Here is a 14728-nt window from a genome sequence, read left to right as displayed (position 1 = left end):
TTTCTCCTTTGTTATGGCGAAGTCCACCACAGAAATGCTAGCTAACTATAGCGCGCTAGCTTATTGCATGGTGGGTTCGTGCTTCTAGAGTTCTTCTTAAATTTATGTGTCATTCAAAATTGTAATTTAATTTCTAAGTAGCAACATGGTCCTACGTGCTTCCCTCGAGCTGCGTGACCAGCGGTTAAATCGGTGCCACGATGGACATGCGCTTTCGTGCAAAGCACATGGAAAGGAAACATGGCGGGCTTTACGAAAATTACAAACTAAGCCATCATTTGCGCGAATTTTTCGGGAAGCCCAGAAGATATAGTTATTTTAGAGCTTAAATCTAGTATTCTGGCGCGTTTTGTTTTCAATCATGTCTTCGAGTTTTGGAGATTTGCTGCAGCAGGCAGAGCAATTGACTGCCGATATGGACAGTGGCTGGGAATTGCCAAGGGTCGAGAGAAACCTCCATCAACTCGCAGAGGCTGGTCAGAGGTTATGGTCTCAAACGACTGGTGTTTCTGGAGCTGATGTTCAAGTGAAGGCGTAAGTGTGTTCAATATGCTAAACAATCAAACAAAACTGGGCTTCAAATAAACTAATGACACTTCCTTATCGATCCGAGTCAGCGCCTCACACAGGACTTGAACAATCGATGAAATCATGATCGGGAATCTGATCGATTAATCGATTTCAATCTATGCATATTTGTTCCTTGTTATCGATTTGTATCGGCCAATCGATGAACAATCGATGATCACGTAGTAGTAATTTATGTTTATCGATTACCATCGATTGGAGATGAAATTTCGATGCTATCCAATTGATCGATTTCAAACGATTTTCGATGATTATTGATAATCGAAAAGCTGTGCTATCTAATTGATTGATTTCAATCTATCTTCAATGATTATTGACAATCAATGAGAATAACAAATTGCAGAAACTTTTGCATCAACTGTTCACTGATTATCAATATCAATCAATTGATTGTTATCATCGATTTTCATTGATCAGTAATTTCATTGATTGTCCAGGTCCTACTCACATTACATCTGGTTTTTGTCCACGTCAGATAATACTGAGGCATTGTTGTTTGTTAGGTTAGGAAGTAAGTAAGTAAGATCATTTGTTTATTAAACATGATGAAAAATGAAAGCATTATATGCTTCAGGGGTCATTGTTAAAGTATCCAATACTCCTTCTCTTTGTCACTGGTCCAGAGGGAGATTAACACACAATCATCTTATTTTGTCCAACTTCGTTAATGCCACCAGTAATTCTCAATGATGTTTTGCACAGTAATGGACATTCCAGTTTTTTTCTAATCAATCCCCTATCCCTCTTCTCAAAGGGAGGCCAAATTTATAGCTTACTATATCTTGTTGTTGACACCTGTAAAGGGTAGGCCTTGTCCCAAACATTGCCTTCCATGGGAAGGGGTGGTTCAAATAGGAAAATGGAATGTATATGTACTCTTGGGTATAAAGTGTACAAGTGTCTCATGTATGTAGGTAACGCCTGCTGCCCAAAAATTCTTTGTCAATGAAATTGTGTGAAAGTAAAACCAAAATGCTAACAAAGGCTAGTTACAACAGATTAGTGAAAATAGTGGTGCAAGTTTTCTAGTCCAATCACAAGGTAGTAAAACAAAAACAATGCGACTTATGACTTTTGATACTCAGTTGAAAATTTCTCTCTAGAAAAATTTTTTTTTGCCTTGTCAGTTCCATTTTACTTGGCACCAAAGGCTTTGATGTCCCACGCCTTTCAGAAAAACTAGATCGTCTTGACACCACAAAGACATTTGAACCTCTTGAGCCTGTTAGAGAGACTGATATTCAGGTAAAGCTTGGTACTGTCTGCTGCTAATTGTTTTGTGTTTTTAGTGGATTTCTGTTTCGTATGATACTCACTCCTTTGTGTAAATTATCCTTATAATTTTCATTTGACAATTATCTTGCAGGGTTTCCTTCGGAATGAGAGAGAAAATGCAATTTTGGCTGCCATAGAGGAAGCAAGAGAAAATGTGAGCTTCATTATTGTTTGGACTCAGTAATTTTTCAATCAACAGTTTATTGATACTGAACCCTTCTCTTAAAATATTCCTTTTACCCTTTCTTCAATCAGACATTTAATCAGGCTGAAAGACATCAGTGGTCCTGTATGGAGAGTGAATGGGAAAAAGAAAAGGAGAAAATTCTCAACTCGCTACTGGGAGCTGGGCAGGAGACACTAGATTTCTCAGGAGAAGCAGAGGTTTGTTTTGAAATAATCATCTTTAGTTGTAATACTGTGTGCTAGTAATGCTGCTTTGAACTGGGATGTACTGCACTTGACTGACTGTGATGTACTCTTCCTACAATTTTTTTTTTATTAATTATTTTTGTTCTATGCTAAGGTGTTCACAACAAGTTCTTTGAGTTTACAAGGTAGAAGTGCCCTTGATGCTACAGAACAAGCTTATGCCAGACAGGTGAAGTATAAAATAGCAAGTAATGATCTGTAAGTGCTGATGCAAGAAAGCACTCAAGTATATAGATTGTTGTTGATTGCCCTCCTAAGGTTTCATAAACTTCTTAATTCGATCTCACTATTTGCAGTCTTGTCAAACAGTACTCCATCTTTAAACTATTCCAACCCATAGTCTTTGGTGGTTTGTTTTTATTACTCTAGTGATTATCTACCCAAGGAGTTTATTATTTTAATTTCCTATCAATCTTTACCCTTTAACTCCCATGAGTGACCAAGACAGAATTTCTTTGCATTATCAATACAATATCAACCAGATAAGTGATGAGAATGAAGGAAAATATTAATTTGGGGATAATTAGTTAATCCAATACTAAATTCTCTGAACTAGCATTATAAGAATTTTATGTGAAAAGATAGAGGGGCCGCAGCCAGGATAAAACATCTTATGAAATTTAAAAAACGATCTCTGGCTAAAACTTTTAGAAATACAAGAATTGCAAATCACGTCTGGGCCAATAGTCACGCAATAAACTTTGATAATGCATCTATTATTGACAAAGGCGGTTTCAGAACAAGAAAAATACTAGAAGCGTGGCATTCCAAGTTAACTCCCAATGCGGACAACAATTCCTGTCCTTTGCCCGGACAATACAACATTCTTTTTAACAAACATTCTTAGTTATCAGCATTTTTGATTTTTACTTTGTACTTCACACCTAATATTTTTTACCTTTTTATCATTTTATCCCATTGAAGGCTGTAGCGCAAACAGCCGAAAGCTTGTATTTCTAAAAGTTTTAGCCAGAGATCGTTTTTTAAATTTCATAAGAAGAATTTTATGGTTGACAGTAAGGAGAATTACAAATTTGACTTGGGAGTTAAAGGGTTAATGCAATTGCATTCAAACACATCTTTCAATTGAACTAATTTTTTATCTTGAATTTCATTACAGGTTTATATCCATAATGAAGCCCTCATTCAGTCAGCAAGACACAACATAGTGGATGGATTTACAGCGCTTATTGACAGATTTGAAGATCCGGTGAATACTACTTGCCAACCATATTGATTGAATGACTAGCTTATTACCACTAATCTACAAGCTGAGTCAATCTGATTTTTCTCCATTTATTAGATCATCAAGGGGATGTGGATGTTTATCAAAGAACTTGGAGAAGAACTTCATAGGTCTCATGGTTCCTTGCATATTCTGGCAGAGACAGTTAGGTAAGTTTTTTTTTTTTTGAATGAGCAGTTAAATTACTTCACAGGCGATAACAGCTATTTGTTTCTGGGTGAAGTAACTGCTTAAATAGTGTAAAACTTTGAACAGTATGAGCAATAAGATCCCCAAGTGTGTCTAGCACCTAATTTCTCCTTACAATATAACCCTTGAATCACACTTTGAGGTCATGAGAATATAGGAAATGATCACAAAGAAGTTCTTGATTGTTAAATAAATCCTCCTTTTCAGCTGCTGAGGAAATGTATAGAGAACAGTATGGAGAATATACATACTGATGTAAAAGTGTGAAGGGCTAAATCTCAAGGCGTTGAAAATGGCTAATTTCAAAGTACCTAGCCCATCACAAAACAAAATTCAACTTAAAATTAAAAAGTTAATCTGGGAAATCAAAATTCTCACAGTAAAATCAATATGCTTACAGCTAAATTAGAATTAAGCAAAGGTAACAAACAAACTGACACAAAGGTCTTTGTTGCTGTAAGCTTGATTTTGTCTTTTTGCAGGTTAAAGCATAAGCCTCATTAAGTCTCTGGACAACCCCTCTTGTTAACTTTAAACTTTTGAGAGAGGGCAGATCACTTTGAAGAAGAAGGTTGTGCACAAGAAGTAATTTAGGTTACACCTAAAATTCCTCTTTTATTCTTTTCTTTCTGTTTTCCTCCTCTCTGACAGGTTTTCCTTAGATTTTCAAGTGGCATTTATTAAAATGGCCAGAAGTTTCTTGGAAAGAAGGTGAATATATAAATTGTGTAATACTTTTTGAAGAGCACATTCTCTTTTTATTATTTATTTGTTAATTTGGCTGAAGAGCCTGACTTATCATGTGTCTTATTATTTTAGATACTTGCAGTTTGTTCAAGACAGTGTATATAGCAATTTGCCTCGAGCAAAGTTAGGAGGAGTTCCAGGCACTCTGCAACTGGTCAAGAGTTTTTTGAAAATTAAACTTCCTTCAGTTGTACAAGGACTTGAGGTCAGTTCCCCTGCAGGTTTCTGGTTTAACATATAACATGTTATCAGGGTTGTTATTGCAAAATGTATTAGATGTATGATCTGAACCAAGGAGACAGCCAAATTTATAATTTTTGCTTTGCCCCACAGGATGGTGATGTTGATGGTGCTCCACTGTGGCCATTAATTTATTACTGTCTGCGATGTGGAGACCCTAAAGCAGCTTTACAAGCAGTGCAACATGTGCCGTAAGTAGGATTTTTTTTTAATCATATACATATATAGATATTATTATATGACCAGGGCAAATAATCTCATTGTTTTAGTACAAGTCTCCTATTCTGTAGTCACTCCAATTCTAAAATGATAGGCTCAGGTTTTTATTTATTAACAAAAATGTGTTGCTTTCCTCAGTTTCTATTGCAGAATAGATGACAAGGAGAGTAGCCAATCAGTTTGCAACATTTGTGATTCAAAGTTTATAGACTTATAGTAATGTATGTTGGCTCTTTAATCTATGTGCAATCACATTTTTTTCTTTGAACTCCAGACAGCATTTGGCAGAATTTCGAGACTTTTTTGTGGAATATTTGAACAGCGAAGAGAGCAGGTAAATGATGATATGCAGACCTGCCACATTGTGCCTGTTAACATAGAGAGTGCTTTGAGTAAAAGATGAACCTAATCTTGGAAGTTGTCATCTCTCCTTAGGCTCAGTCCCAGCTCGGAAAGCAAACTACGGCTTCAGTATAAAAGATCTATTCGTACAAGTCAGGATCCCTTTAAAAGGTAAATTTTTGGCTTAGTGATGTATAAAATCAGCAAGATGGAAACTCTTCTTGATTACAGTTTCTGAAATACATCAACCTTAACACTTGGCTAATGACCTTTAGTCATCCAATTGGATAAGATTTATTTGCATAAATACTCTGTAGTCAAGACTTATGAGCAGTTTAGTGGACCAGTTGTTGAAATAAGTATGAGTGTTTGTTGGGTTACATTGCTTGACAGGGCCGTCTACTGTCTGATTGGTCAGTGTGATGTACAAACAGATTCTCATCAAGAAGTTGCCAACAAAACTGAAGACTACCTGTGGCTTAAGGTATACTGGTGTATTGTATTATAAGAAATGGGAGAAATGACTGATGCTTTGAGAGGCCAAATTTTATGTTTCACAGTTCATGCGAAGTTTTTTCCTTGACAAACTGGACAGATATTAATGAAGAGTGTAACCCAAAGGATTATGAAAAGGCAATATTAGAGACATCATGTCAAAAAAAATATATTGTTTAGGATGATTTCTTTGTCTATATTTTTTTCTTGATTGCTCTTTGAGAATTGAGGATTATGAAAATGTGTCTGTAACAAAGAAAGATGAAACAGAACTGGTATGAAACCATTTTGAGCTAAACTTTGTTCTAAACTACATGTACATCATGTTACACATTGTTTGCAAGAAATTGGTTTTATTAATGTTTCATAAGATTGTTATGCTGGTTAACACACATCGTAATTATAATGTCATTATCTTACAGCTCTGTCAAGTGACTGTTAAAGAGGAAGAAGGGAATAACAATAGTGTTACCTTTCAAAGGCTGCAGACCATGTTATTGGAACAGTTTGGTATGCATGGTTTTCATTATGAAGTATTAATTAGTGTTACATTAGAGTTGTGTAAAGTGGAAGAGAAATATTTTACATCAGAGCTCCATGTCTGAATATGAAGTAACTTAAACCATAGAAATTAAGGTGGCAAATTTCACAACCTTTGATTCCCCTGAGTTGCATAAGTTGAGTCAATAAAATCAAAGCTAAACTTACCATTCAGTCAACACAAACCAGACTTTCAACACTCAACTAACAACAACTCACAACTTGCACTCAGGTTGTCAAAACATCATTCACCACATATGACAACAGTCCTTCTCAGGACTACCCTCACCTTGACGATCAGGCAACGCCATCAAAATGAGATTGCTTTACTGTATTGCTTTACTTCAAAATCGGATCAGTAATGCATTTTGATCTCCTAACATTCTCATTTCCAACAACAGTTTTAAGTTCTCTATTATTTTCCTGTCAGAAGTCTTGTTGTGTTCTAGTGTTTTCTGATAATTTTCTTATGAAGTAAGTAGTCATTGCTGTTTTCTTCTGGTTAGGTGAGGCACACTTTAATGCATATCAAAAGCCTTTGTTGTACTTTCAAGTTTTGTTTTTGACCGGACAGTTTGAAGCGGTAAGTTGTTTTCATTCTAATAACTTTGTCAAAATTCCACTCTAACAGTCTACCCACTTGTTTTTTAATGTCCTGTTCTTTTTTATACCATGGTTTTTCATACTTGTTACAAGTATGAAACAGGTATAACAACAAGTATAACAAGTATAGACAGGAATAATGAAAAATCTTAGGAGCAGGTGGGGCAAAATGATACGATTTGTTTGTGGCTAGAAAGTCAAAAGATTGGTTTGCTAGAAACTGACAAACAGCAATACTTTTGGCTGGATAGCAATTTATCCATTGGATAGCATTATCCACCTAGTCTTTGAACAACTGGACTGAGACGATTGGCGTAAATGATAACCACCCATGGTCTGAGGTTTCCTTTACACCTAAATACTTTACTTACTTCCTGTTGTTTTTCCTATCTCAGAGTTGTTAGACTCTTGAAGGTGCTATCATCATTTTGTTACTTAAGTATACTTTCTGTCTTACTTTTGTTGCTGTAAGTATTAGCAACACACTGTTGTATTTTTGTGGGTGGAAAATGCACAGTCAAGGAATAAAGAGCATTTTCTTGTGATGCTAGAAGTTGCACATCAAATGAGGAACAGGGTAACAGTGTTAAACCTGTACATGTAACTCAACAGATGATTTACTTTCACTTTGAACAGGCCATAGAATTCTTGTCACGGGCGGAAGCCTTTAGAAGTCATGCTGTGCACTTCGCCATTGCACTCTTTAAGATGCATGTTATTTTGTTGCCTGAGTCAATCCAAGCACAACTTTGTAAGTACAGTGATTTAAAAGATGATGAGATAAATTTTTAAAGCTATTTCAAGCATGGATAGATAATTTTCCTCTCATGCAACATGTGATAGCTTCAAAAGTACTTCAGATCCCTTTTTGTATGAATAGCCCTAAACCATGGAGTGGGCCCAAAATTTTTGGGCACCACTACTGCACTTTTCTTTCTGCAGACTGGCCCCTTTTATGGTTCCATGAATTTCATAGTGCTTTATTTTATTCCCCCCTTACATTGGCCTTTTGATATTCCTAACGTTATGCATCAAAGAGTCTGGAAATCATCAGTTGACTCCTTGTTAATAATACGCATTTGTTACTGACAATTTTTCAACTATGGTGGGTTTATTTCAGTGACTTCCAGTCCTAGAGATCCTCAACCCAACAGAAGATTGAACTTTGCACGTCTGATCATGTCATACACACGGAAATTTGAGGTTACTGATCCAAGAGAAGCTCTTCAATATTTCTTTTTGTTGAGGTGAGTTCAAATTAGAGTTTTGATTTCACTCTTCATTGAAATAAGAAAGGATCATCATTATCCTGAAGGGTTCTCCAACTTAAAGTAATGCTTTCTTTTTTGCATGAAATTCTTTCATTCTAGAGATATCCATTTTCTAAATCAACATATTTTGTTGATAAAAGTGGTATTCTTTTCAATTTTGAAAAGCCTTCTCTGATAAGCAGCAATTATTTTTTCAGCTCTCAAACACTTAAAAAAAAACAACAACAAAACATGCTAATCCTTGTGTTACAGTGTTCACACCAAGATTTCATTTGCATATTTGTAGAGGAAAGGTAAATTTTATCGTTCACATTTTACAATTTTTCATCATAACTGATTGATTTTTATATCTATTGTAGAGGAATGAACGGACCGCAGGGAGAAGACCTCTTCATGTCCTGTGTAAGTGAACTGGTCTTGGAAACTAGAGAGGTAAGTTGATGATTGATGACTCCATATTGTGGATTGTCTTAAATTGTACTGGCAGATCAACAGTCAGACAGACTGACTGACTGTCTGAATGACTGATGGATAAGTAGGTAATTTAGTGTTAACAACTGAGTTGAAAAGGTAAATTGGCCACCATAAAGGGTAAAAAAGCTGACATTTCAAGCATTAGCCCTTCATCAAGGCTAACACTCAAAATGTTAGCTTTTTTACACTTTATGGTGGCCAATTTACATTTTCAACTCAGTTGTTAACACTAAATTACCTGCTATACTCTCCCACCAATGCAGCACCACAGTTTCTATAGAAACTTACCCCCTTTATTCATTTGATAGATAAGTAGACAGACAGACTGGCTGACTGACTGTTTGACTCTTAATAAGGGGTCATGTTTGTAATATATTTTGAATGTAAGTGTGTTTTATTTGTTTTACTTTTATTGCTATCATCTTCTGTTCACAAGTATGATAAATTCTCATAACACTACTGTGGGCAAAAGATTATTTTAATCTGGAACTAAGACCTTGTGCCTTAAATTACTTAATGAGTTGGCTAAATGACCAAAATTCCTACTGAGGGAGTGGACTAAATGCCCAATTGATTGTTTGATATATCAGTCAATAAATCAACTGATTATTATTTCTGTTTTTTAACAGTTTGAAATGCTACTTGGAAAGCTAGAACCAGATGGAAAGAGGAAGGTAAGAGATCAGTATTAAAAGAGGTACTAAAAGGAAATGCAATACCTTTTCTTTGCAATTATTTCACTAAGATTCTTTTACATCTTTAGTTAATACCTATTGTTTCTTTTGATATACTTTTAGCCTGGTTGTATTGACAAGTTTCACAGAGATACTACAAAAATCATTGAAGTTGTGGCAAAGGATTCTGCCGAAAAGGGTTTGTCTGAGGAGGCTGTCAAACTCTTTGATTTAGCCAAGGTACATGTGCACTTATTTTACACAGATATTTCTTTTACAAAGGATCAATACTTCCCACATGTTTATGTGTGGACATGAATTTACCTATAAGTTCATAATTTTTTTGTTTTTTTTTTATTTTTTTTCTATACAACAGAATCATGATGGAGCCCTGGAGATCCTGAACAAACTTCTTAGTCAGGTAATGGTGTGAAAGTAAGACTTTGATATAATCCAGGGAAGCCATAGGTGTTTGTTGGAACAATTCACTCCACTCTGGTGCCAAAGGCTGAAAATATAGGGACTATACACTAAACAATTGATTCACCTTTAATACAGAGACTTGAATTAGCAGAGGAACAATGAAAAATAGCTGGCTTTGGGAATATTTTTTCAAAATTTTTATCCCTATGTTAGTGATATAAGCAGTTGTTTCTGTTCCTGTCCACCCTTTCAAATTTTTTATGTTGAAAAAACTTAAAGTTAGCTGCATTTTCACTCTCCACCAACAGAAAGGTTACTATGATCAGCAACTGAAAAGGTAATAATGTCTGAGTGAGTACCTACCATGTAAGTATCTACTTATCACAAAGAAATATATATTTCCTCATTTCTTTTTAGGTGATCTCAGCATCCAGTGGTGTTCAATCTCAACGGGATAGACTACATACATTGGCTTTTGACTTAGCACAGAGGTACGTTTGTTTGTAGAAGAAACTAGGTCTGGTGTGCTTTCTGGTACACATGTCATTTTTCAAGTCAGTGTGCACAGTGTACAATCAAATATGTAGGTATTACAGAGTATGAATTTGTTTCTATAGAAATAGCAAGGTTCTGACATTGTTACACCTCATGAGATGAATCAAATTTACCTTTGGGATTTTATTTGTAAACATGTATTCATATGCAAGACCTGATCTGTTGTTTGTGTAGCTTAAAGCAGTGCAATCAGATGGTCAGTGCCACTTAAACATAAGAGCAGAGCTCATTAGCACTAATCCGAGCCAACATAAGTTATTTAATAAATGTCATGTATTTGTGATTTAAAATTGCCACATTTCATGCCTTATGAGTCAATACTTTGTTCTATTTTTGCCTATAGATACAGAACATCAGGTCATTCAGCAAGCCAAAGTAGAATAGGCACATTTTTCCTCTTGTTGGATCTTATGCAGTTCTTTGATCTCTACCATGCTGGCCAACATGACACTGCTTTAGATGTGAGTTTTGTATTTGAACAGATATTGGCAGGGGTTTTTGTACATCTCCTGCTTTTAGAAATCTGTTACAGAACAAATAAACAACAAACTAAGGCCATCAATATCTTACATAGATTGTGTACCATAGGGAATCTTTTTCAAGTCAGTGCACTTTACCCACTTTTTTCATATTTCTCTGTAATTTGTTCACCTGAAACAAATTGGCTGTTTCTTGATCCTTCTATTTTTTTCCTTTTTGAAAATTGGAAATTCTCCAAAAGTAGCTGAAGGGGAATTACTCAGTGAATAAATGGTAATGATTTCTACTTGCTACAACCATACAATTGGCATTTTTTTCTAATTTTCTGGTTGAGAGTAATCCTGAAAAGGACTGACTGATATCAGTGGTAGTGAGTTATGTTGGACAACTTTAGCTGAAGTCATTATTAGAGTTAAGCGTAAGAGGCAGCCATCCAAGTCAAATAACACTATGACCTCCATTCAGGTTGTTAAGTCTACAGCCCTTGTTGCCAACAACAGAGGGTTTCAAGGACAGCCTTGCCTCGTTGGTGTTCAGACTACACTAGCAACTGCTATTCCTGAGTTCAAACCATTTACAGTTTAGCTTAATGTCTTTCTCACAGGTCATGCAGAAGCTAAGACTAGTTCCATTGGGGATTGAAGCAGTAGAGGAAAGAGTGACAGCTTTCAGGCAGTACAATGATGAAGTAGGGAAATGAAGAAGAAAAAAAAACTGTTTAGGGTCACAACTTCTACATTTGAATGTATTTTCTTCAGTAAATTACTCCTACCAAAGTTGTCTAAAGTTGTTGTCTATGAACATTCTTCCAGTTCCTTGGCATCCATTATCTTTTAATCAAATGTTGGATAAAAGATTGAAATTTCTTTTCTTAAACTGAGTCATTTCTGTCCTGGTGAACTGTTTTAGAGTTGATTTTTCATTTGCAATGATATTTGCTTATTCATGATTTTTCCTTGACATGTGAAGTAATAATTGTGTTCATCTGTTGTTCGAGCAGATACGACGAAACTTACCAGATGTGCTTCTAGCAACCATGAACATTCTGTACACAAAGTATCGTAACGCTAGGTAAGTGATTTTACTTGTGATAATTCCACTTAGTATTTGGTGTTATTGTTTTCTGACTCGATGAGATCCTTTTTGGTCCATCCTCATCCCTTTTCATATGTCAGTTAGGGTAGTAGAGTAGGCAGACCATTTGCTCGTCTCCACGGTGGCGCAGGCACAATTCCTGAACCAAGTGTTTCGGGGAGTTTGAATTTTGGTTCGTTTTGATCTTTGCTAAGAGAATTTTCTCCTGATTCTTCAGTCTACATCCCATCGGAATTCAACTCTGCAAATTTCAGTGCAACTTGTAATCAGAGAACGAAGATCCGTTCTATGGATGTGCTACTGCTTAATTGTGTTGATGTTTTTTTGTAATATTTACTCGGACGTTTATTTATTTACTTATTTATTTATTTATTTATTCAGAGGGAGTGGTCAGAGTCCTCTGACTGGTAGTCAGAGAAATCTGAGAGATGATGGTGGACAAGAGAGGGTAAGGCTGCTTCACTGCAATAATTTGCATTGCTGGCTCAGCAAGAACTGGTTCACTCAGCCAGTGATATATTTAGTTTCATTTGCGTAATGAGATGGGAAGAATGAGCTCATTACTCCCCTCCCTGGACAGATTTGCAGGTTGCCTTGACATCTGATTGATGCCCATTTACACTCCTGGCTAGAAAGGAATTATGGGTTCAAACCTGGATCACTCGATCCTCTCGTGTGTGTGACCAATGTGCACGATCCTTAAAGTACTACCTCTATATACTGTTACACATAAACTTGAGATTGCATCCTGTTTAAGCTCTTGGTCAATGGTAAAGTTTTCTGATCTCTTTCAGTTTCGCGATATTTTGAGGCGCCAAGCGCGAGCCCTGATCACCTTTGCGGGATTAATTCCGTACCGTCTTCCTGGAGACACGAACGCACGGCTGGTGCAGATGGAAGTCCTTATGAACTGATACTTTATTCCAATGGTTTCCGATGTGCTGTAAGTTCAGTACTGAATAGGAATTGATAGACGAAAGACCTCAGGCGCGGGTATAATCCATCGTTGTTTTCAACCTCTGTAAAAGCAGTTTTAATCTAGGGAGAGTTGTTGTGATTTATCGGTAGGTTTTCTCTGTAAGTGTTATTAGCCTGAACACAAAAACGAAATTGAATTGTGACAGCCATAGTTTGCCTGGCCACGCCTTGAACCACAAAGTGCATGAGGACTAAGAAGACTTAAAGCGCTTGATACTTCTTTTGAAAAACTCTACCCAACGGTTACTATGTCTAAAAGCGTGCGAGCAGAGTTTTGCCAAACGTCTCGTAGAAAGTTTTGATGGGGAACTTAAGATTTTTGTGTTGAGATTTACGTGTGAAATTCCCGTTCTCATCTTTCAGGCTGAAGAGGCAAGGTGACTAAAGTAAAGACTAGATTTCTCTTTGAGTTTTAATTGTAATCTTCTCAACACTGTTCAGCTTAATGTTCTTGATTAATTAAAAAAAAGTGTTCCTGGTTATCTCTTGATTATCTCGCTTTGAACAGCTAATTGAGTTTATTATTTCTAACCTTCTCACGGCCGAGCTTGTGATCTAAATGTAGGTACTTGGACTTTCACGCAACGTTTTTTTCAGTTACTGCGTGACAATGATGACCCTAGAAACGGTCATCGAAAAGCTAGCTAAAAAAAACTCTTCGAGTATCAAATCCTGGCACGACTGTCGCGGTGTGAACATTAAAACTCGCGGCGCATCCTAAACTCTAACATTAAGAATTCATGATGGAAGTCGTTGTCTAAGATCATAGAAATTTTAGTGTGTGGCTCGTTTGCGTTTTTCAAACGATTTGATGAGCCATTTTGGAGGAGTAAATTAAAGGAAATAAGAGCCAAGTAGAACAAAGGCTATGATGCGCATGTAAATAAAAATATACGAAATGTTATCAATTTTAACGTACACCCTTCAAATGTCTTTGTACCGTTCGACAATTTGCTTTGGTGATTTGTTAATGTAAATTTTGCGAGCTGCAGCCATCTGGAACAATGGCTGTCAAGTCCTAGAAGACATGTATATAAGATGTCTGTCGCACTAAATCGGTCTTCTTTGTAATCAGAGTAATGTGAGGCATTTTGCCAACAGTTTCGTCCGCCTCTGCTGATAATTCGATAGATAAGCTTTGACCCGATCACCGACCAGAAATGATGGTCCAATTTAAGTTTATCTGCGTCGTGGTGTATTTACACTTCCACACTACTATTTTAACGGCATTATAAGGACATAAGGCCCACTCTCTTGACTCTTACTGGACGACTCAAAAGAATGTTACGTCAACTGTGTGTATCACAGCTATATAGACGATAGTGTGCTCCTTGGCGTTGGTATCGGCGGTTTTCCGTGTGAGCGATTAGGTAATCTTTTTAAATCTTTCACTGTGAATGGGTCCCTGGAATCTTGCACGAGATTTTGATGCGAAGGCATATTAGGTTCCCCGCTTGCTTGACTGATATTGACGTAGGGAGGTTTATCCTTTCTCGTAATCTCATTTGGGGCAGGAAAAGAGCTTGGGCCATGTACGTTGACAAGGTCCTCGGAAAGACTCCTCTGCCTCTCCTGTGATGGTGGCAGATTGACGTACGGCACGCGATTAACTTCCAGGAGCTTCCTTCTCAGAATTTCGATCAATTCCATTAATTCATCCGTGGTCCACTTCGTTTGCTGAATGGTCTTTTTAAGCTCACTTTTCATCTCGCATTCATTCAATTCCACGCCGAAGGTGCTAGTGAAGTGAGTTCTGTACGACCAACACGTTTCGTTGGAATCTCCAGGATTTGGCCCATTTTCGTCGTTTTCTCGTCTGCTGCTGCCATGACTTCGCCCATTTTCGCGCTGTAAAGCACGGT

At 36.7% G+C, this 14728-nt stretch overlaps 1 protein-coding gene across 3 annotated transcripts; it reads left to right on the top strand.

The window, feature by feature from the left end:
* The first annotated feature begins 215 nt into the window (after positions 1-215).
* On the top strand, positions 216-13360 carry LOC131794164 (nuclear pore complex protein Nup93). 3 transcript variants are annotated; one of them, XR_010716817.1, is made up of 28 exons: positions 216-534; positions 1716-1833; positions 1955-2017; positions 2119-2247; positions 2390-2464; positions 3416-3505; positions 3599-3690; positions 4382-4441; positions 4550-4682; positions 4811-4908; positions 5211-5270; positions 5372-5449; positions 5672-5762; positions 6196-6283; positions 6820-6896; positions 7553-7667; positions 8037-8163; positions 8547-8619; positions 9291-9335; positions 9459-9575; positions 9712-9756; positions 10176-10249; positions 10657-10774; positions 11398-11481; positions 11794-11864; positions 12270-12336; positions 12683-12881; positions 13230-13341. XR_010716817.1 is itself a non-coding variant. In XM_066162976.1 (28 exons), exons 1-27 carry the CDS (start codon positions 362-364, stop codon positions 12800-12802), a joined length of 2481 nt encoding a protein of 826 aa, XP_066019073.1. In that variant the 5' UTR covers positions 217-361; the 3' UTR covers positions 12803-12831; positions 13230-13360. The 3 variants fall into 3 exon arrangements, 2 of the variants coding, with proteins under 2 accessions (XP_058967670.1, XP_066019073.1); XM_066162976.1 differs by having other exon boundaries at positions 217-534; positions 12683-12831; positions 13230-13360; XM_059111687.2 differs by having other exon boundaries at positions 12683-13290.
* Positions 13361-14728: the final 1368 nt, after the last annotated feature.

Source organism: Pocillopora verrucosa, chromosome 3, assembly GCF_036669915.1.
Source record: "Pocillopora verrucosa isolate sample1 chromosome 3, ASM3666991v2, whole genome shotgun sequence".
Classification (NCBI taxonomy): domain Eukaryota; kingdom Metazoa; phylum Cnidaria; class Anthozoa; order Scleractinia; family Pocilloporidae; genus Pocillopora; species Pocillopora verrucosa.
The sequence above is the reverse complement of the archived record's forward strand: the minus strand, read 5'-3'. Positions and strand labels throughout refer to the sequence as shown.

Excerpts from the sequence above, each read along its gene's own strand:
- LOC131794164 (XM_066162976.1), top strand. The coding sequence starts at position 362 with ATGTCTTCGAGTTTTGGAGATTTGCTGCAGCAGGCAGAGCAATTGACT. Across the intron at positions 11,482-11,793 it reads TCAGGCAGTACAATGATGAA|ATACGACGAAACTTACCAGA; the intron begins GTAGGGAAATGA and ends TTGTTCGAGCAG. Across the intron at positions 12,337-12,682 it reads ATGATGGTGGACAAGAGAGG|TTTCGCGATATTTTGAGGCG; the intron begins GTAAGGCTGCTT and ends GATCTCTTTCAG.